The sequence below is a fragment of the Lynx rufus genome, unplaced genomic scaffold (genome assembly GCF_022079265.1).
Source record: "Lynx rufus isolate CCGP_SWC_20201006 ecotype Redwood Valley unplaced genomic scaffold, mLynRuf1.p SCAF_27, whole genome shotgun sequence".
NCBI lineage: Eukaryota > Metazoa > Chordata > Mammalia > Carnivora > Felidae > Lynx > Lynx rufus.
Genome location: NW_025814842.1, coordinates 369804 through 390873, shown reverse-complemented (window position 1 = coordinate 390873; position 21070 = coordinate 369804). Strand labels below are relative to the sequence as shown.

General features: G+C 64.0%; 1 protein-coding gene across 2 annotated transcripts in view; it reads left to right on the top strand.

Annotated features, from left to right (window-relative positions):
* Positions 1–20205, top strand: part of PRKAR1B (protein kinase cAMP-dependent type I regulatory subunit beta) — a 105684-nt gene extending 85479 nt beyond the window's left edge. The window contains exons 8-12 of one of the 2 annotated variants that reach the window (XR_006964074.1): positions 1456–1516; positions 6880–7001; positions 18362–18443; positions 18780–19175; positions 19392–20205. Coding sequence is in view for 1 of the 2 variants with exons in the window: in XM_047089386.1 (XP_046945342.1) it covers positions 1456–1516; positions 6880–7001; positions 18362–18443; positions 18780–18952 (438 nt within the window). In the remaining variant the exon portion in view is untranslated. Of the gene's footprint in view, positions 1–1455; positions 1517–6879; positions 7002–18361; positions 18444–18779 lie in introns of both variants that reach the window. The other variant, XM_047089386.1, reaches the window with a different exon arrangement.
* Positions 20206–21070: the final 865 nt, after the last annotated feature.

The following is a 21070-nucleotide window of genomic DNA, read 5'->3' as shown; positions in this document are numbered from 1 at the left end:
CACGGAGAACGTGGTGCTGACCCACCGCTCTCCTGTTGGGGAAACTGAGGCCCCGAGGTGGTGAGACTGGCCTAAGAGCATGGGAGGTTACGGGCGATGTGGATGTGGAACGGGACTCTCCCGAACCGCCCCATCAGCCCTCCACCCTCCACCACCGTACTTGGCAAAGGTCATCACTGCTGCCCCCGCCATCGTCACTGTCCACCCCACCATCACCTCCATCACCTTCGCCACCATCACCACCATCGTCACCAAGCTGTGGGATGTGTAGGACCCAGCCCGGGTTTCATTCCTGCTCCTGTGATCCCAGTCTCGGCATTTGCTTGCCCCTCGAGCCTGCTTCCTCGTCTGGGGATGAGGGTAACCGTGCCCTTGTCTCACGGGACTCTCGCGAGGTTGAGGTGGGCCTGAGCGTTTTGGGTTTCTGCTGCTGCCCGGGCCCGAGCACGTTCTCACCGTCGCTGTCCTCCTCCCTCCTCTCTCCATACCAGGTGTCGGGTCTGTGGTCGACCCATCCTTTCCGCATCCCAGTGATGGATGAGGCCGTTTGAATTTAACCAGACCAGGCTTGCTGCTCTGCCGGTGGAGAGCACGTCCCCGTTTTCTGAATGTGCAGTGCTTCACAGGACTTAGTGGTGGCGCAGCCATGTCCAGTTGTGGAGTGCGTACACTGTGCAAAGGCCCTGGGCAGCAGGCCAAGGGGATAAAGTCCAGACTGCTCTCTACCTGCCGGGCTGGTGCTGGCTGCTGGAAGTCTGGGCCGCCGCCTCCTTCACTTGGGATGCGTGCTTGAGGAAGCGGGTGCCCTTTTCCAATTCGCGTTCAGGTTCTACTTTTTGGAGTGGATTTTCATTTCTAACTCAGGCGGAGGTTGACAGGGCCCTGTCTGCTGGTTTTATCTTGTTCAGCCAGCACTTGGTTGGGAAAGAAGCAACTCATTGGCCCTTCTCACCAGGCCCCAGGTTCAGGCACGACCAGCCCGGGGACTTGACCCATGTCGGCTACTCCCTCCCTTAGCATATCACACACTCAGTTCTGCCCCCAGCCCCAGAGCCTCTCCAGGTGTGTGTGTGTGTGTGTGTGTGTGTGTGTGTGTGTTGGGGGGAAGGGTGGGGGTGCGGTGAGCCCGGCTCAGACAGTACCCCTTGCAATCCCGCCTTGGGGACATCTGCCTTGAGCACGTGGAAACCCCAGTGCCGGATTCTGGTTGGCTGGGTGCTCGTCGTGTGGACCAGTCACTGGCCCGGGCTGGATGAGGTCACTGTCGGCGGCCAGGGGAGGCGCAGCTGCCCGGAGGAGGTGCCGGCTGGGGTCTTTGAGGGGCTTGCGGGACATGGAATGGTCAAAGGGTTTCCTTTTAAGAGTTCAGAGTCATTTGGGGAAATTTGGAAATGTCAACATGATTCAGGCACAAAGACCCACCTTCTTTTCTGTCTTCTCCTTTCTCTGGAACAGGGCAGCACCCTGAGAAAACGCAAGATGTACGAGGAGTTTCTCAGCAAGGTCTCCATCCTGGGTCAGTGGCCCCCACGCCGTGCGCGAGCCTGTGCCGGTAGCTTCCTCCGGTCTCATCTGAGTCCTGCCTGCTGGGTCCAGCCATTTCCATGTTCCCCGTGTGCCTGGAAGGTCCAGTCCTCTGGGTGACGTGTGGGTTTGGGACAGGCCTACGTGTGAACCCTCACAGGCATGGCTCACACGTATGCACCCACGCGGGCATGCTCGCACGCACGCTCACACGCGTATGCACCCGCGAGGTACAGCTGCACACGTGCATGTGCGTATACTCACAGAGGCACGTTCACACACGTGTGCGCACACAGCCACACTCACACGTGCACGTGCGTGTGTGTCCGTCCACGTGCACCGAGAGCTCTGTGTCTGATCCGCCGGGCGCGGTCATCCTCTCCTGGGCCGTCTGTGCCCTCGTCCCGCGTGCTCTGCCTGTCCGTCCCTCTGCTTTCGGTGTCCCCGCCAGCCCTTCCTCCGTATCCGTCAGTTTCGAGACCCATTTCGTGTTCTAGTAAACGTGGTCCCCGGTGTCGAGCGTTCCCGGGCCTGATTTGTTCTTTTTTCCCAAGCGGGTTTCCCCTGGTGCACTCACTGCCCTTTCTCGCCCTGTGGTCTGATAAACACGTTGGCTGCATTTCAGTCGATTTCCAGCCCTGTCAACAGAACTCTCACCAGCAAGAGTCTTCAGTGTTTTGGAGTAGCTGTGACGTACACAGGGGCCACCGTTTGTAGCCGGCCGATCCCGTCGGGGAATGGTCCTTTCTGCGTTGAGCACTTGACCTGTGGCTGGTGTGCCCGAGGAACCGCATTTTAATTTTGTCCCATTTTAATTAATTGAAATGCAAGTACGCAGGGCAGCACTAGCCCACGGGCGGGGCCCCGCTTGGGAGGGCGAGGGACAGCTGAGTGCCGAGCCTCCGGGAACCTCTGGAAACCACTGTCCAGCAGCAGTCCTCATGGCCTTCTGGGTGAGGATGGGGAAGAGCGTGCTGGGGCAAGAAAGGAAAAGAAGCAAACAAAACCCACCGGGTGTGAGTCCGGCACTGGGGCTGAGGCTCGCGGATGAGGTTACAGGATCGGGGCGCTCCCCTCTCTGTGCGGCGTGAGCCCGTAGGGATGCTGGGCTGACCCGGCACCGGAGCAGCCCTGGCTCCCAGCTGGGCTCCCCTCTGCCCGGGGCCCGCTGTCCAGGCTGCAGAGACAAGGGTGGGGGGTGCCCGCCGCCTGCCCTTCCAGCGGAGGACTGGGGGGCAGGTCAGGAGGAAGCCCCACCCGCACCCCCCTGCACCACGCGTGGACGCGTCGGGGGAAAGGCCACCGCGGCCGAACAGACTGGGACTGGGATAGGTGCCGGAAGTACCAAGAAAAGCTGAGAGCCAGCCACACACGGAAGGAACCCAGTTAGGAAGAGGGCACGGCCACAGAATCCGAAATCAAATCCAGGACACGGTTCGTCTAGGACACACGTCCGCCCAGAGAGCAGCGGCCTGAAGAGGGAAGAGCTGGAGAGACGCGTTCCGGCCCAGCCTCGGAGGTCCGCAGGGTCGCGGGAGGAGCAGGCACAGCGGTGCCCCCCGCCCTACGGCCCTCGGGAGTCTCTCGCGAGGGCGCAGAGAGAGACCGCGGTGTTTGGCATCCAGGCGGTGGAGACGGCGTGAGGCCTGCCGCGTCCTCTGGGGTGGAGGGCAGTCAAGCGAGTGACCAGAGCTGCGGGCAGGCAGAAAGCTGCAGACAGTCCCGGCTCAGCAGGGCCTGCGAAGCCATCTTGCCAGGTCCTGGGACGTCGTAGCCGCGGGGAGGGAGGCAGAAGTCAGGTTGGACGCCCTGCGCAGGGCACCGGCGTTTTATCGGTGATGCTACGGTCAACCACGCTTCACTGATAACAAACTAAAAATTTTAAAACCTTAACAAACGGATCTGAAGCAATCGTGACAAAACCTTCGCGTGATTTTGCGCAGGACGGATGTTGCTGGGTTACGTCGCGTGCGCTACTGTCTCGATAACTTTTTTTCCAAATGATGGATGGACGAGATCGAGCGCGGAGCAGGTCCCCGGGGAGGGCACGTCACCGAGCCCAGGAGAGCGCCCGGGGGTGTGGCTGCTGCCGGCGGAGGAAGGGCAGAGCCACACGGAGGCATTCGATCGATCGAGGCAGGGCACGAGGCAGCCCCCGCCAGGCCCCAGGCGCCCAGAGCAGGAGGGCCAGCGCCCCGGAGGCAGGCTCAGAAGACCCTGGATGGGATGGGTGTGTCTGCTCCTTCTCAGCCCACACCGGGGAGCAAAAACCGACAAGGGAGGGAGGCCACACGGGGCCACCTGTTCCCTCGACACGGAGCCTGCCTGCAGTTCAGGGTGTCAAGTCGAGCCACATGAAATGGCCCGTTTTTGGGGCGCCTGGGGGCTCCGTCGGTTGAGCGTCCGACTTCGGCTCAGGTCACGATCTCACGGTCCGTGAGTTCGAGCCCCGTGTCGGGCTCTGTGCTGACCGCTCAGAGCCTGGAGCCCGCTTCGGATTCTGTGTCCCCCTCTCTCTCTGCCCCTCCCGTTCATGCTCTGTCTCTCTCTGTCCCAAAAATAAATAAACGTTGAAAAAAATTAAAAAAAAAAAAGAAATGGCCCGTTTTTGGGGCGCCTGGGGGCTCAGTCGGTTGAGCGTCCGACTTCGGCTCAGGTCACGATCTCGCGGTCCGTGAGTTCGAGCCCCGCGTCGGGCTCTGTGCTGACCGCTCGGAGCCTGGAGCCTGTTTCAGATTCTGTGTCTCCCTCTCTCTGACCCTCCCCCGTTCGTGCTCTGTCTCTGTCTCAAAAACGAATAAACATCAAGAAAAATTGAAATGGCCTGTTTTCTACCCCTTTGGACCCAAAAAGTGGGCGTTCCATCTGCATCAATGTGTGTGAAACCTGACCACTGAGTCAGTGTTTTGCGTGATCTCTTTTAGGGGAATGTTTTGGAGAAGAAAGTATCTTACCTCAAAAGAGACAGAGAGACTCTTGGTTTCTTTGCCTGGTGTTAAATTCAGGCAGAGTAAACTTTAAGACTTTACGTTGGAAGCGCCTGGTGGTCATGTTTGTAAAAGCATCCGTGACCGTCTTCTGTCCACCCTCCCGTCTGGGTCTACGACCGGAGAGGCACTCGGCCAGGCGATGTGACGTAGGGTGGCATTCGGCACTTTTTCACATTCTTTACGCTTCGTTCCGTTTCTTGAGTTATTTGTAGCGAATCTGAGTAACTTAACCAAAAACAATCAAGCAGGCCTGCCAGGGAGGGCGCCGCAGGACGTCTGACCCCAGGGTTGGGGCGCATGCCACGGCGCGACCCCACACCCTCTGAGGTCCCGCGAAACGAACAGAGAAGGGTCTCGTTTTCCTCGTGCTCCTGTGGTACAAGTGCATCCGCTGTCCCAGAGTTTTTCCCTTCGGGGCGTCTGCACTCAGGGTTGTGCCCCCACCCCCACTCCCTGGTTCCAGAACCTTCTTGTCACCCCCGGGGGAGGCCCTGTGCCCACGAGCCCGTCTCTGCAGGTGCCTGGTCTGGGCGCGTCCTACGAAGGGGTGCTGTGCTGATGGGTCGGTGTCGCACTCGGCGACACGAGACTCGGCAGCCTCGTGGGCGGGTCCTCGGGGTCTCACGGAGGCTGGGAGGAGGGGTGTTTTAGCCCCACGAGAAATCCCCGGGCCTGGGGCCCCCTGGTCCCTCACCGTCTCCCGTTCCCTCGGAGCCCAAGCGCCCCGGTCGCCTTCCGATCCTCCTGCTCTTACTGTGTGCCAGGTGTGCTCAGTGCTCAGCTGCACGCGGAAGCTTTGTTCCCTCCGATGAACCCACTGCCAGCTAGCGCTTCTCCGTGGCCGTCGGGCAGAGCGACCCCAAGACTGACCCCTTGGCCCTCAGTCACCCAGCTGCACGGAGCCCTCCGGCATTGGAAGGCGGGGGGGCCTTGGTCTCGGCAGCCTGCCCCCGGCAGGAAGGAGCATGGGCGGCCACGGTGCTCCCGGGGCCCGGGGGTTCTGCGCACGGACATAGGAGTCGGCCCCTGGCGGGCACTGAACGTGGCGGAACCCTGGGGGGTGTGAGCACTGAAGCCACCGCGGCCTCCCCATGTGCTGCTTGCAGGCCACACGCCTGCTGGCTCTCGGTCTCCGGCTGCAGGACGTCTATGACAGCGGAGGGACGGACGCCTGCCTCTGTTTGCATTCTGTGCGGGTGCAGTGTTGACCGTCCCACTCGGGAAAGGGACCGTGTTGCCTGGAGGGTCGGGCTGTGCACAGCAGAAGAACCACTCCCGGGGCTTGTTTCCTGAGTTGCCTCAGAGAAGAGCCCGTTCAGTGATCGGGGCCCAGAAACCGCCGTCTCCTGGCGTCTTCTGACGGGACGCGGCTTCGCGAGTCGACGTTCAGGCCTCGGAGCGTCACCTTTCAGGTGTAACGAGGAACTTGCTGAAGAGACACGCGGGGACAGATGTCCCCCCAGCAGCGTGACTCGTGGCCCTCGCTCGGAACCCACGGGCAAGACCTCCGCGTTGGCCGGCCGGCCGGCCTGCCTGCGCCCACCTCCGACGAGCACCCCTCGTGCCGCTCTGAGGCCGCTGCTCTGTTCGGTCCCCGGCGGTGGATGTGCGGGGCTGCGTGGGAACGCCCGGTTTCTGACTCCCCAGCGGCCCCGCCGGCCTTGCAGACCTTTCCAGGCGGGCCGGTGAGGCGTGTGTACTGACGGCTCCCCGAAAGCCGGTCCTTTGCTACGAGAAGCACTGGCAGGCATCTTAAAGTGGAGAAATCCCGCTCCTAACCTAGTTCTAAAATAAATGCTTTGCTTTGTATTTTTAGCCGCTGACCCACTTAGCAGCATCTGAGGAGTCTAGGCCGGGAAGGTTTCTTCTGCCGAGAAAGAAATAGTTAATCAGGCAGTCGTTATTTTCTTACAGAAGGAGCGTATGGGGCGTATTGGGTGTTTTTTCCCTTCCTGAGGGCTAGGGATGGACAGTGACCAGGAAGGGGAGGTGTGGGGAGGGGCGGCAGGGGACACGGAACTTGCAAGCTGTGCCGAGAAGCGTGAGTTGGAATTAAGTGTGTTGACCTGAAATAACGGAAGGCGAGCCATGCCGAGCCTCGCAGCTGAGCGGTGACGAAGCGTCTTCCCAGCCGGTGGTGGTTCCGAGCAGGTTCGCGTTAAACTGCGTCGTGGCCTCAGTGCTCGGCGGGCGCGCTGGCTGGGGCCCCTCCTGGGCCCGACTTAGTGCTGCGACGCCCAGGCCCTCCCAGTGCACAGACGCGCCCCGGGTCCCTCGCTGCCGATCCGCGGCACTTGCTGAGCGAGCGCTCGGGTGCAGGGCAGGGGCGAGGCCGCAGTGACGGTCCCCTTGTCGCCCACTCTAGAGTCGCTGGAGAAGTGGGAGCGCCTGACCGTGGCTGACGCCTTGGAGCCTGTGCAGTTTGAGGACGGAGAGAAGATTGTGGTCCAGGGGGAGCCCGGGGACGATTTCTTCATCATCACGGAGGTGAGTGCCGCCCTCACGGGGGCTCCGTCCGCGTCGCTCCCGTGTGCCGACCCCGAGCCCCCCGCCCTCTGCCCCGCTAACGGCCTCACACCGTGCCGTCGTGTCTTCTCGCCCCGGAGAGTCGGAAGCGAGACTCTCCTCTTGGAAAACAGCGTCGGGTCCCCAGGCGTGCGGTGCCCCGGGAGGACGTTGTGCCGGACTGAACGCGAGCGTGTGCACAGTGGGGGTGGAGAGTCGGAACCCACGTCGGGACCCTGGGTGGCGCGGCACCTCAAGCTCTGTGGCGCGTTGTCACTGGCGGACAAAGATGTCTGTGGCATCTCTCCGTGCCGTCTCTCACGACTATGCGCCCATCTACGAGGACCTCAAACGAAGACGTTGGTTTTTAAAAGAGGCTCCCGGTTCCCAGGCTGGAGGCGCGTGAGTCATTTTTACGAGGCCCGGCGACAGCTGGCGCTGGGGCCGTAATCCGTGTCGGCCACACTCGCGCCTGTCACTGACAGAGGCAAGCAGCTGCTGTGGCTGCCCGTCCCCAGGGCTGTGCTGGGCTGGGACCCCCGGGTGAGCCCCCACCCAGACGCTGCCCGGAATGAATGGGGGGCCCGCCTCGCGGGGGGCAGCACCGATTACGCGGGGCCACAAGTATGCCGCCGCCTGTTGGGCTCGCTTCCTCCTCCCGTGGCGCTCAGGGGCGGAAGGATTTCACGTTCATGCTCATTAAAACACATTCTCCAGCTGTGCATCTTGCCGCCGGAGAGAGGGAGGCCTCGGCAGGGCAGCGTGGGGCCCGGCGCTGTCCGGAGCAGGCCGTCCACGCTGGGGTTTCTGCACGGCCAGCAAAGTACGCCCTGCTCGGCGCCAGTGGCCACTTTCTGGGTCCAAAACAAACGAAGGAGGGGCACCTGGGGGCTCCGTCGGTACGTCTGACTCTCGACAGCCGTCCGGGGCTGGTCGCGGTCTCGCGGTTCGCGGGATCGAGCCCCGTGCCAGGGTCCGTGCTCACGGTGCGGAGTTTGCTTGGGACCCTCCCTCCCCCTCTCTCCCCGCCCCTCCCCTGCTCGCACACTCGCACGCTCTCGCCCAAAAATAAACGTTTTTAAAAATAAAAACAAAACAAGGGGGGACCTTGCCGGGTCGTCGGTGCCGGTGAGATGCGGAGCCCTCTCTGCCGGCACACGAAGCACGAACAGCGCGGGTGAGACCTGGACAGGAAACAAATCCGGCTTGTGACTCCCGGGAGGGCGTGTCAGGGTCCCTTTCCGCCACCCGCCTGAAATTTCTGGAAGGTGGGTCTGCCAGGGCACCGGAGGCACAACCCGCCCCCCTCCCCAGGCCCCGCGCCCGTCCCAGCCCCACGCCCACCCACCGGGGACACGTGGTGCCTGCGGGTGGGGGGCACGTGTGGCTCCTTCGCCCCAGGCTCCCTGGAAGCCGTGTGAATCTTTCTGGAGGACCCCAGCCCCAGCAGTTCTCGGCTGCGTGAGTCACGAGTCCTTCTGAAGGGAGAGGGAAGGAAGGAGAAAACGGAATGAATTCTGATTCTAGGTCGACAGCGAGTGGAGCCGGTCCAGGGGAGTGCCCGCCGGCTTCTTCCTCCCGTGATGAGCTTGGCGGGGGGGGAGACCCTTGAGGTCCTGTCCTGCTCCTCAAAGGGGCTGGTGGGTGATGTCCCCTCTGCTGTGGCCTCGGACGTGACACCCTCTCTGGGTCTGTGTGGGCCTGGCATTTCCCAGTTAAGAACATGAGGTCCAGGAGGGGGTCGAGGGGGTCGCTCCAGCCACCACTTCGTTGGACCCCACCCCCAAATCTGCATTGGATGTGACCAACCACAGGGTCCTCGCTGCTTCCTGGACAAGCGGGGTCTGACTCGCCGGGACACCCAGGCTGGTCGTGGGGGTGCCTCCTTCCTGGCACCAGCGGCCGTGCTGAGACACCCACACGGCTCAGCTCATCAGTGGGGCCCTGAGCTCCAGGCACAGGACGCCCCACCTTGGGTGTCCAGCCCACTGCACCTCCAGAGAGCAGCCGTGGTCCCCGGGCGTTAGCAGGTGCCTAGGTGAGAGCGGCCGGTGAGAGGGGGACAGACCGTGGCTCTAAGTCACCAACCGCTGAAACCGCCTGTGTGTCCCCGTGAGGGGTGCACGTGTGGAGCCCCTCCTCTGATGACCTGGGACCAAGGGGAGGGTGTGGTGCCGGCTCGAAGGCACAAATCCTTTCCTGCCCTAGGTTTCAACTCACTAATAAGAAGCTGGTGCTCACGGGGCCACTTTGGCTCAGAGGTGCGTTTGTATTCATCTGCGTGGTGGTTTTTTAAAACATTTGAATTAATTACCAGTGTTTAAAAATCAAGGTCTTTCTCGTCGCAGTTGGAATCTAACTTCTCTGTAAACGTGTGGCACCTAGCCACAATCGGCAGACTGGAGGGGTGGGAAAGGACCCCTGTTAGCCACAGTCCCCACCCGGCCCTTGTGTCTGGTCTGCCGGCCTCGCAGGCTTTGAGGTTCATGGTCTCAGGGGTCGTGGTCTCCGAGCTGAGGGAGTAACTGTGGCCAGCCCACACAATTGTCCATCATTTGCTGTGGACTAAGGCTTGGACCTCCCAGCCGGGTCCAAGGACACGGGTAAAAAAAGCATTAAACGCGTGTGATGGGCACAGATTGGCGAGGGGGTGGGGGGCCCTCACACAGCTCCAGGGAGGGGAGTGGTCACCTGGTTTGTTAATCTGATGTCGTGAGCTGGGACTTTCTGAGCCCAGGATGCGCCGGGCGTTGTGTGAGCCCCCAAGCACCTGTCAGGGAGGCCTGGTCAGGGGCCAGCGTCCCTCCTGGGGCAGGGAAGGGCTGGGCCTCTGCCCAAGGCCACACAGCCAGCAAGCGTGCGCCCTGCATCCCAGTGGCCGGGGTCCTGCTCCTTGCTCCCGCGTGATGTGTGCACATGTGTGTGTCCCACAAGAGGGTCTGGGCACCCCTCATTCTTTTCTAGAATGGCACTGCCCTCTGTGATTCACACAGGGTGATGGGCGACGATGCAGAGGGACCTTTGTGGGTCTCGTGCTGTGCCCGGGGCAGGCCTGTGTGGCTCCCTGCGGGGTCTCCAGGAGAAGGTGCCGAGGGAGGGCAGTGGGGTGACAGTGACACTGGGCCCTGCCCTGGGCCTGGGGCCCCATGCAGGAACGTCCTCCGTGTGGTTGGGGGCAGGGGCTTGTGCACCGGCTCTGGAACGTAACCCGACCCTCCTGGAAATGTATTTGAAGTTGTCTCCTTGGCAACTTGGATTTTTTTCCCCTTTTCCTCTGTGATCAACCAAGTCCGGTAGGTCCTGGTGGGATCCCAGGGTTCACGGGAATCGAGGCTCTCGGCCTGAAGTGCAGCTTCCTGGGTGTTTGCTACACGGCCAGAGGCGGCCCGCTGGCTACAGCTGCCACACCTGGGTCGAGCCTGCCAGCCTCGCTCCTCCACAGCACCCAGCGAGCTGCCTGGTGGCTCCCTGGTCTGAGTGGTGCCTCGGGTGGGGAAGCCAGCCTCCATCTGACCCGAGCCGACCCAGACTGTCGTGGGACGAAGCAGGAGAAGGCAGTGTTACTCATGTGTTTTGTTGGGTCGGCCGTTCTCCCTCCGACGGCTGTTCTGTTGGTTGGAGACTTCTGGAAACCCCAGTGACCATCCCGTGGCCGATGTTTCCTTACGAGAAGAGACCCCCCCACCCCCCCAGGCCAGGCCTGGGGCGAGGCGAGGCGCGGGTGGCCCATGTTCTTGCGGAAGCTTTCGGGCGCGTGGCCAGTCTGGTTTGAGCTGTCCTCTTTCAGCTGGCGAACAGCACACGCACACAGTGGAGTGGGTTAACCCCCGGTTCCTGGGCCGCCTGTGAGCTCCCCCGCACAGCGGGGCTGGTCTAGATGGCGGGAAAGGGGCCCGGGCCCCGCGGCTCCCTGCGGTCAGGGTCAGTTTGATGGGTCGGCTTGAGCAAGCCGCGGTCCCGGGTGTCTAGATGTTTCTGCGAAGGTATTTTTTAGATGGGACTAGCATGGACATCAGCTGATGTTGAGTGAAGGGGTGGGCCTCAGCCAGTCAGTTGAAGGCTTTTCTTGAGAGAAGAAAGACCCGCGTGTCCCCCCAGGGGAGACATCCCCTGCTGGCCGGCCGGCCCTATAGATTCTGGACTCGCGGTCCCCACTGTGCTGTGAGCCAATTCCTGGACTCGACGTCTCTCTACACATATACGTCCCATTGGTTGTCTGTCTGGAGAACCCCGACTGACGTGCCTGTCGGCTTTTCTGGAATAGACACGTGTCTGTGCAGGGGGTGTGGGGCCCCTGAGGCCCAGGCCCGGGTGCCGGGCAGGTGCAGGGCCCTGGGCGCCTGCAGACGCGGCTGCCGTAGGGAGCATGGGCTGGGGGGCCCTGGCTGGGGGCTCTGCGTGGCTGGCCTCCTTTCCTCCAGTCAGTAAGTGGGGCCGGGCCCCCGCCCTCATGCCTTTGCCTGGCTGAGTGTCTCCGCTCCATTTTGGAAGATGGTCTTGGGGTTTGCTTATTCGTCTTCTCTCTGCTGGTCCCCGAGGTGTGGCCGAGGCTGGTGGAGACCCCCTGCCCTGCACAGGTGCGGGAAACGGCCCTACAGGCACTTGGTGAGTCATGAACGCCTGCCGTCCGGTGGGAGCCCAGCCGGGAAGGCAGGCCTGGGCTGTAAGACCGGGGGCCTCGCCTGAGCCCTGAGGGTCTCTGTGCCAGAGCAGTGCCCCTCCTGGGCAAGGTGGTCTCCCGGCTCTGTGCGTGCACCTGCTGTGTCTGAATCCCCACGACACCAGACCCCCAGAGCTCTTGAAAACATCCTCAATGGATGAGCGAGGTCGGCCTGGTAAACCCGGCCGACAGACCCGGAGAGTGCAAAGCCTCTGGGTCCTCCCAGGGCCTGACCCGTGGCTGCCGGTGGGGTGGGCGTGGCCCCGTGTTCTCTAGACCGCTTCCCTCCCAAAGAGCCGGCAGGCGCACCAGGTGGGACCCACCACGTCCAGGCCTCCTCAGGGATTGGGCTCCGGGCAGAGAGAGGGCGAGCGGGTGCAGAACCGGCCAGGCCCCCAGCTGTTCCAGACCTACCTCCCGGCTCCTGGTCTCCAGAACTGGCAAGGAGGTGGGCGGGCCTGACTTTGCATGCCCAGGAGGACCCCCTGAGGCCCACCGGCTGGCGGCTGGGGAGACACTGTCACGGAAACTCCAGATTTGGTTCATCTGCTCTCTTAGTAAGTTAATTTTGTAAATGTCCACAGTGTTGGAGCAAAGGCATAACCACTGCTCCCGAGGCCACGGTCTGTCCGGGGACTGGCCCTGTTGGCCCCTCAGACACACGGACCAGGCTGGTGGGCACGCACGATTCACCGGGATCTTGGGGGATAGGGAGGAGACCTCCCCCGTGGGCATGTCCTTCTGTGCCCAGGGCCGTTCGTGGCTGGGCTGGTGCCATGCCCTTGCGTGCCAGGCCGAGGCGGGGCGGGGACAGCAGCTATGGGCGCTTCTGTGTTTACTTGCCAAGGAGGGAAGTGGTCCCAGTCCGTTGGCACAGACTGGCCCTGGGTCCGCGTGGAGGAGGGCCGGGCCTCGGCAGGAGGGCCCCGTAGCTGGGGGCCCTGGGGCCAGGAGGTAGCAGGGACGGTCCCGCCGGAGAGAGGGTGTGCTGGGCAGGTTGGGGCGGGGCCTGAGGTGCAGGAAACGTTCTGCAGACAGAAACCAACAGAGGGAAGTGGCCTCCAGTCTGCATCCGGGGATAGCGATTGGCCCAGACGTTGTTCTGCGGGCCTGGCGCAGGGCTGCCCGAGGTCACGGGTGCTTGCTGGCTCGTCGGCCAGACCCCCAGAATAAGAGCAGGAGTTCAGAGAAGTTCTCTCTCTCTCTCTCTCTGATTTTGAAGATTTGATTTTTTTTTAAGTTTATTTATTTATTTTGAGAGAGAGAGAGTGCTCTCACACACGTGAGTGTTCACAAGCTGGGGGGGGGGGGCGGGCAGGAGAGAAGGAGAGAGAATCCCAAGCAGGCTCCGAGCTGTCAGCTCGATCCCACAAACCACGAGATCATGACTTGAGCTGAGCTCAAGAGTCAGACGCTCACCTGACTAAGCCCCCAGGTGCCCTGAGACTTCATTTTTTTAGGGTAGTTTTAGATTCACTGCAACGTTGAGCTGAATGGACAGAGATTTCCCGTAATGCCCCGCTCCCCCCCAGACTCCCCCGTTATCGGTGTCCCCCAGATGGTGGATTTGTCACAGCCGGTGACCCCACACTGACACGCTGTTATCACCCGGAGTCCATGGGTCACGGGAGGGTCCCTCTGGGTGGGTGCACGTTCTGTGGGTTTGGGCGAACGTGGGACGGCAGGTGTCCACCACCGTCCCGTGTCCCTCGCGCTGTTCGCCGCCCTAAAAGTCCCCTGTGCTCCCCCTGCTCCTCCCTCCGCCCTGAGCCCAGGCAGCCCCCGTCTTCTGTCTGCGCAGCTCCGCCTCTTCCAGGACGTCCTGTCGTGGGAATCGGACAGCGTGCAGTCCAGGTTATCGGTGATCGCATGCAGTCCTTTGTGGCGCAGAATCGCGGCCCCTCGTCTGGACCTGACCCCGCGTAGCCACTCGCCTGCTTAGGGGCAGCATGCTTGCTGTGGGCGTAGCCGCCCTGAACACCCAGCCGCAGGTGTTTGTGTGGCCCGGGGGCGCGGTTGCAAGGGGTTTGCTTCCACCCACACCGGTGCCCGCTCGGTGCCTGGTCGGCCTCCCTCCGACGCCAGGGGGGCCTCCCAGGCCCCGTCCCGTGCGGGCCGCTGTGATGTCTCCTTCCTCGTCGGGGGCCCGACGACCCCCTCGCCAGCTCACCTGCCTGCACGCCTGGCCGACCCCTCAGGCAGGACCTGGCAGGCCAGGCCCTCGGCTCTGATCGGCCTCGGCACACGGACGTGAGGGCACGTACGTCACCTTCCGTGCCGCCGTGGATTAAGTGCACTGTCGTGTGGCTCGGGGCCTTGGCACTGTCTGCCCCAGAACATTCTGGATCACCACACAAGTCAGCTTGCTGGAAGCCGAGGCTAGACCTCGATGGGAGCCTTAGAAAAACAAAACATTAACAAAATCGTGCCACCGAAGTGTCACTTCCTGGAACAAGTCTGGTGACACAGAAACGTCTTTAGGAAAACATTGCCTCCTCCCCACCCGCCATCCCCCCCCTTCACCGCCGTCCCCACGGCGGCTCGTGTGCGTCCCTAAGTGCCTTCTCCTTGACGGGTTCTTCCTGGCTTCTGTTATCGGCGTCAGAGACGTGGTGAAAGTCTGGAAGTCTGCAGACGGTGGTTCCTGGGGACGGGGCTGGTGGCCGCTGGGCTCGGCTGAGCGCCAGAACCTTCGGACCCCAGAGTGGACTGCAGCGGGCTGCCCGCGCCCCCCCCCCCCCCAGCCTGGAAGGAGCCCTGGGTGGTGGTCCCTCTCTCCTGCCCTCACTCGAAGCAGGGCGTGTGTGGCCAGGAAGCCTCGGATCCACTCCCCGGTGCCCCTGAGGCTGCGGGTGGCAGGGAGGAACCGGCCGGACGTTGGGGGCAGAGCCCGGGGGGAAGGGAGCCGTGGGCTGGGACCCGCAGGCCCCTCCCGTCATGCTCCAGGACACGTTTGGTGCGGCCGCCTGCGTGCAGCCCGGACATCGTGTGTGCCCGCTGGAGCATCGGTCGCCGGCCGCTTCCCCCTGCTCCTGACGGACGTCGCCTGACCTGGGGGGGATGAGACGGACCGTGGGTTTGGAGGAAGGACCGCCAGCAGCCAGGGCTTGTGGCGCTGCACGCTCTGGGGCCCCGGCCTCACGGGTGAGCTTTGGACCCGAGCGCGAACCCGGCCGGGGTGTGGGCGGCCGCGGGGCGTGATGCCCTTGCCCCGTGGCTCTCCGCCGTGCCGCAGGGAGGGGGGACCGGGGCTCTGGCAGAGTCGGCCCAGCCCCTCGGGAGGAACAGAGAGGAGCTCGACGGGCGCCCACTCGCCGATGCAGGGGGAGCCTGGGGCTGTCTGCGAGGTGCTCTCACCCGCGGGCTCAGTTTCTCCCGTGCGCGTGCAGACGTGCAGCACGCTGCCTGCGCGTAAGCACACAAACGCGGACGGCGGTGCGTCCACGGGGGTCCCCGGGCGTCAGGCAGGAACGGGCGGGAACGTCTCGTGAACGCCGCAGCCCCGGGTGGTTTCTGTTCCGCTTATTCAAGCGCCCACTGCCCTCACGGCCACCTGTCCCGTCTGACGGGGCTGGGGCCATTTCTGTAGTGCGGGTGGTCGGGCCCCTGCTCCGGGAGGCCGAACGGTCCTGTACCCATCCTTTGGAAGAGGAGGCTGAGGCTGGGAAGTGGGGGGCCCCCCGCGGCTGTGGCCGGCGCTCCGCGGAGCTGAGGTCGGCCGGCTCGGGCTTCAGGTGGGGCCGGTGCGTCTCCCACGGCTTTCCGGCCCCTGCCTGGCGGCGCTCAGTTGTTCAGGGGCGCGTGCAGGGTCTGACGGACGCGGGTCCCGCACGAGCCTGTCGTCCGCCCGGGGTGGTGGGTCCAGGGGTCCAGGGAGTCGCTCTGCAGGCACTGAGCCCCCGCACGAGTGAGTAAAAGGGTGTGCGGCTGGGGTCCTGGAGCAGAAGCTGCCCCCAAGTGCCCACCCACGTGCCACCCTGACAGGTTCGCCTCGCTGTGGGCATCGCACCCGCCCACTGGAGAAAATCTGAGCCACGGAAATCTCGTCCGTTTTTAAAACTGAAACGGCGCCGAAGGAGGGAGTCATCTAGGAATCCCGCCCCTGCCGCCGGTGCTAACGCTTTTCTCCCGGGCCCTCCCAGGCCGCGTTCGGCGAGACCCGATTGTTTTCGGGCCGGGCCTAGAGTCACTGAGAGAGGAATTTGACGAGTACGGTCTAGCCTTCTGGCAAGTGTTTCTCCGGCCCGGAACATTCCGGCTGGCGGTCCCTCGGGGGTGTCTGTGCAGCCCCGTCGGCAGCCTGGGCAGCGAGTCGTGGGAACCGCGGCCCCGCGGGCGCAGGGTCTGCACCCACAGCGTCTGCCGGCACCGCCAGGTCAGGAGACCCCGAAACCACACGCCCGAGAGCGCAAGGAAGCGTGTTCTCGTGAGCACGTTCTGGGCCGGGAGGTGGCTCCGCGTGGCCCTGGGGCCCCCTCGCCTTGGCGCCCGCGGTCGACGTCACAGCCGCGGGGGGCAGCGCACGCCCTGTCCATCTGTCCATCTGGGAGAGGGCGGTCACATCTACCCACAAAGGAGGCGGGGGCTGCGGCCGGCGACAGTGGTGCTCCCCTGCCGTGTGTTTGCCGTGGGCTCTCCCTGCTTCACGTGTGACGACCTTGCTTCCGTCTGGCTGAGACGGTGACATACCCGTGTGCACGTGCCCCCCAGCGTCCACGGTCGTGGCCTGCCTCGTCTCACGTGGCCATTGCTCTGTGCGCCCCCGGGAAGGAAATGCTGCTGGTCTCTTGGTGGATGGTGGTCCCCCGACCGGTGCTGGCCCACCCAGACCCATCCCTACTCCTTCCTGCAAACACCACCTGATCCTCAGCCCCTCCCACTGCTGCCCACCCTCTCGGCCGGGCCTTGGTGAGCGTGCGACTTGTTTGGGCCAATGCGGCGTGAGGGAAGGTTGCTGGGAGGTTCTGGAAGGTTTTCCTGCTGAGGAGAGAAGCTGCAGGAGGAAGCAGCGGGTTCTGTGCCTGCTGATAGCACGGGGAGACACTTGGTGACTCCCGGAACCGCGGCAGCTCCTGTGCCACCGTGAGGGCCTGAGGTCTCCAGAGCAGGACGCAGGGGTGAGCCCCGGGCCCTGACACCTGTCTGGGCCACTGAATCGGCTGCCCATATTCTGGTTCCACTGCCTCACAGACACTCCGGGAGCCCTCAGGCCCCTGCAGCTGGCTTTGCATCTGAACGGACGCTCTCGGCCTGGAGTGTCACTGATTCTACACACAGGATGCATTCGGTTCCACTGCTGGGGTTTTGAAAGAGGAAAACAATCCCAGTTGTAAAATGGAAATTGTGTAAACAGGAACGAAAGGCGTGTAGGTCACGTACGTCATAGTTATAGGACATAAATTTCAAAGAATTAGGTGGGCACAACGGGGCTCTGAGAAAAATCACGCCCATCTCAGCAGCCCAGGGCACGGAGGGCCCGCACGCGGTGCCGGGGTGACCTTCCCTGTGCCTCCCTGATGATGTCGGAGCCCGTGAGTCCCCTCAGCCTTGCTCCCAGCCCAGGACTCTGTGCCTTCTGGGGTTGGGCAGGGAGCACGTGTGCTCCAGGCCCTGCCACCCTCGCCTCCCGGGCAGTGGCGGCATCGGTCTGCTGTTTAGACGTCTGGCTCCATCCATCAGCTGGCTTCATAAACACTCCAGACGCCCACGAGCCGAGCGGCCCCGTGGCCGGTGCAGGGGTGAGCGTGGGGATCCAGCTGCCGGCGGGGGGGGGGGGGGGCGGCGGCTGCCGATCGGTGCCCGGAGATTCCAGGCACGGCGGCACCAGCAGGGTCTTCTCACGGCGTCTCCCCCAGCCTGCGGTGAGGCGGGAGCCGGCCTGGCCGGCGACCTGAGCCGGGTAAACTGAGCCCCCCCTTGGATCAGATCACGTCTGTCGGTGCTGCCAGGGCACGGGGCCGCGGACACGCCCGACGGGCTGAGGGCCCGGGTGCCCCGGGGCAGCAGAGGGTACAGGGGCCCTCGTCCACCCCGGGCCTCAGCCCCCTCGGCAGCGGTGAAGGAGCCGGCAGCCTGTCCCAGAGGCTCGGTTGTTCCGGAGGCCGTTCAGCCCGGCCGCGCGGGGCTCAGCTGCAGGAGTGACGCTGTTTATGCACGTCCGCCGAGCAGGGCTGAGCGCCGGCTGGGTGCTCCGGGCGGTTTACGAAGCCTCACTTCTGATCCTCACGGGTGTAGACTCGGGGGGGCTCCCGAGACAGGGGACTGGCCTGAGGCGCTTGGCAGGTGAGGGGGCCTGGGGTCAGAGCCCGTCTGCGGCTCCCCGCGTGTGAGGCGGCTCCCTGGGCTCCGTGTTAATCATTAAGCCTCTGCAGACCCCCCACCCCCCCCTCGGGAGGGGCCCCCGCTGCTCCCTGGGGGCATGACCTTAGTCCACGCCCATCCCGCTGGAGCGCCAGTCCTTGGGAGCTAGCCCGAGGTCAGCCCGGGGCGCCCCCAAAGATTCTCCCCACTGCCCGGCCTGCGCTGGCCTCTGACCTCACACCCTTCTGTCTCCAAGGAGGAAACGCCTGACTTCGGTTTAGACGGGGAGCGGGCGGACGGGAGCTGGAGGGGGCGTTGGGCATGCCCCCTCGCCTGTGACCCCCCCAACTGCTGACCCTCACCTGTCCCTTGGCGTCTGCAGGGCACGGCCTCCGTCCTCCAGCGCCGGTCCCCCAACGAAGAGTATGTGGAGGTGGGGCGCCTGGGGCCCTCCGACTACTTTGGTGAGTGTGGGTTCCCCGCCCTCTCGTAGGGGAGCTGCGGAAGGGCCCTGAGGTGGAGAGCTGCGGGGGCGCCCGTGGGGGGGCAGGCCGGGACCCCCTCAACGGACGTGGCTGTCCCCAGGGAGGGCGTGACCTGGAGCCCCGAGTGACCCAAGTCCCTGCGGGGAGGCAGGACGGTGCCCAGCTGTGCCCCAAGGGTGACGTGTCAGTGTGTGTGTGTGTGTGCGTGTGTGTGCCCTCGCGTGCGTGCACGTGCGCGTGCTGGGGGCCAGCGGGGGGGCCAGCCGTCTGGAGAAGCCCTGGGGACCCGGCCCCTGACCGCCCGCTCGCCCGCAGGGGAGATTGCGCTGCTGCTGAACCGGCCCCGGGCGGCCACCGTGGTGGCCCGGGGGCCCCTCAAGTGCGTCAAGCTGGACCGGCCCCGCTTCGAGCGCGTGCTGGGCCCCTGCTCCGAGATCCTCAAGAGGAACATCCAGCGCTACAACAGCTTCATCTCCCTCACCGTCTGAGCCCCGCGGCCCCGCGGCCCCGCTTCTGTGTGCTGGCCTGTCCCCGTGTCCGCGGGCCGTGGGGGCGGGCGCCCCAACTCCGCCGGGCCGCCCCTTCCTCCGGACTCCCGTTTGGAAAAAAACGGTCACCTCGTGCGTTTCAAAACCAAACGGCCCTCAAGACCCCCCAGGCCTTCCCCTCTGCCTCACTCCTCCCCGAGTCTTGGGGGCGCGGGAGTCAGCTGTGAGTCCGGGCCAGCCCGGGGCGGGAGGGAGGCGCTGGGCTGGCCGGGTCGGGACGTGCGCCCGCCCCTGTGCCCCAGGGGCCAGGCCACCGGGGCTGCGGTCTGAGTGGGGTGCGGTGACGTGAAAGGGGGTGTCCCACGGGGATCCTCTGTTTCCGGGGGGTCCTGTCGGAGACGGCAGGCAGGAGAGTGACCGAAAGCGGCCCCTGCCTCAGACAGGAGGGGGCCTCATCTGGCCGCAGGCAAGCCCCCCCCCACCCCGGGGCCCAGGCTCGCGGGAGCCCCTAGAGGAGAGATGTGGTCGAGTGTGCGTCCCCACCTCTCCAGAGACTCGCCCCTCGGGATGGCCGGCGTGCCAGACGGTCACCCTCGCTGGGCCGGACAGCAGGACAGGAAGGAGACATCAGGAGTTGGACGCTTTCCACGACCCAGGGAGCACGGTTCTCTCAGAGTCAGGCTGGGGGCCACATGATATTCGCTTCTTTGCAGAGCAGCTCCTTGGGGACCTTCTGAGGGGGAGGAGGGGTTTTCCAGACACGCTCTGGGTACGGTTGTGACGGCCAGGGGCTCCTTCTCACTTGTCCGGCGGGGCCCCACTGGACACGAGCCCTTGCCCCGGGAGACAGGTGCTTTCTGAATCTCCATCCTCCCGGAGCAGGAGAGATAAAAACCAAACAGGCCCCACACCGGCCCAGGTCGACGATCGATTGAAACCCCACTTCAGTGTGTTTTCGGTCCGCGTCAGCTGGAGCTAGAGAGGCCCGGGGGCAGGACAGAGAGCCACGGTGGCCCCTGGTGACAGACACGAGAACGAGGTCGTGCAGTTAGCCCGATTTTGCCCTTCCTACGCACGTCTGGGAGGCCGCCACTGTGAGGCGACCCCGGCCAGCCCTGCCTTTGCCCGTGGATGTTCTGTGATGCCTGAGCCGCCATGCGTACCGTGAAGTTTCAACGCTGCATGTGTATTAAATGTGCCACGAAGTACCTCTTCCCACGTTGGGCTTTGGTCTGAAATCTTTAACAGAGGAGGGTTTTTCTTTTGTTTTTGTTGTGCAAAAATACACATAACATGAGCTTTACCATCTTAACCATTTTAAAAAATACAGGGCCACTGAGCACATTCACACTGCTGTGCAGCCCTCCCCACCGTCCGGCTCCGGAACGTTCCATGTCCCCACCCTGAGACTCGGTCCTGTTACACACAGACCCCCACTTGCTCCCCCAGCCCCGGCCTCACTGTCTCCTCCGTGTATGTGAGTCTGACGACCCCGGGAGCACGTGTGAGTGGGTCCCAGTGCGTGTCCTTCTGTATCCGTGAGTCTGACAACCCTGGGGCCTCGTGGGAGTGGGTCCCAGTGCGTGTCCTCCTGTGTCCGTGAGTCTGACGACCCCGGGGCCTCGTGGGAGTGGGTCCCGGTGCGTGTCCTCCCGTGTCCGTGAGTCTTACGACCCCGGGGCCTCATGGGAGTGGGTCCCGGTGCATGTCCTCCCGTGTCCGTGAGTCTGACGACCCCGGGGCCTCGTGGGAGTGGGTCCCGGTGCGTGTCCTCCCGTGTCCGTGAGTCTGACGACCCCGGGGCCTCGTGGGAGTGGGTCCCGGTGCGTGTCCTCCCGTGTCCCTGAGTCTGACGACCCCTGGACCTCGTGGGAGTGGGTCCCGGTGCATGTCCTCCCGTGTCCCTGAGTCTAACGACCCTGGGGCCTCATGGGAGTGGGTCCCGGTGCGCGTCCTCCCATGTCCGCGAGTGTGACGACCCCGGGACCTCGTGGGAGTGAGTCCTCCTGTGTCCGTGAGTCTGATGACCCCGGGGCCTCGTGGGAGTGCGTCCCAGTGCGTGTCCTCCCGTGTCCATGAGTCTGACGACCCCGGGACCTCGTGGGAGTGCGTCCCAGT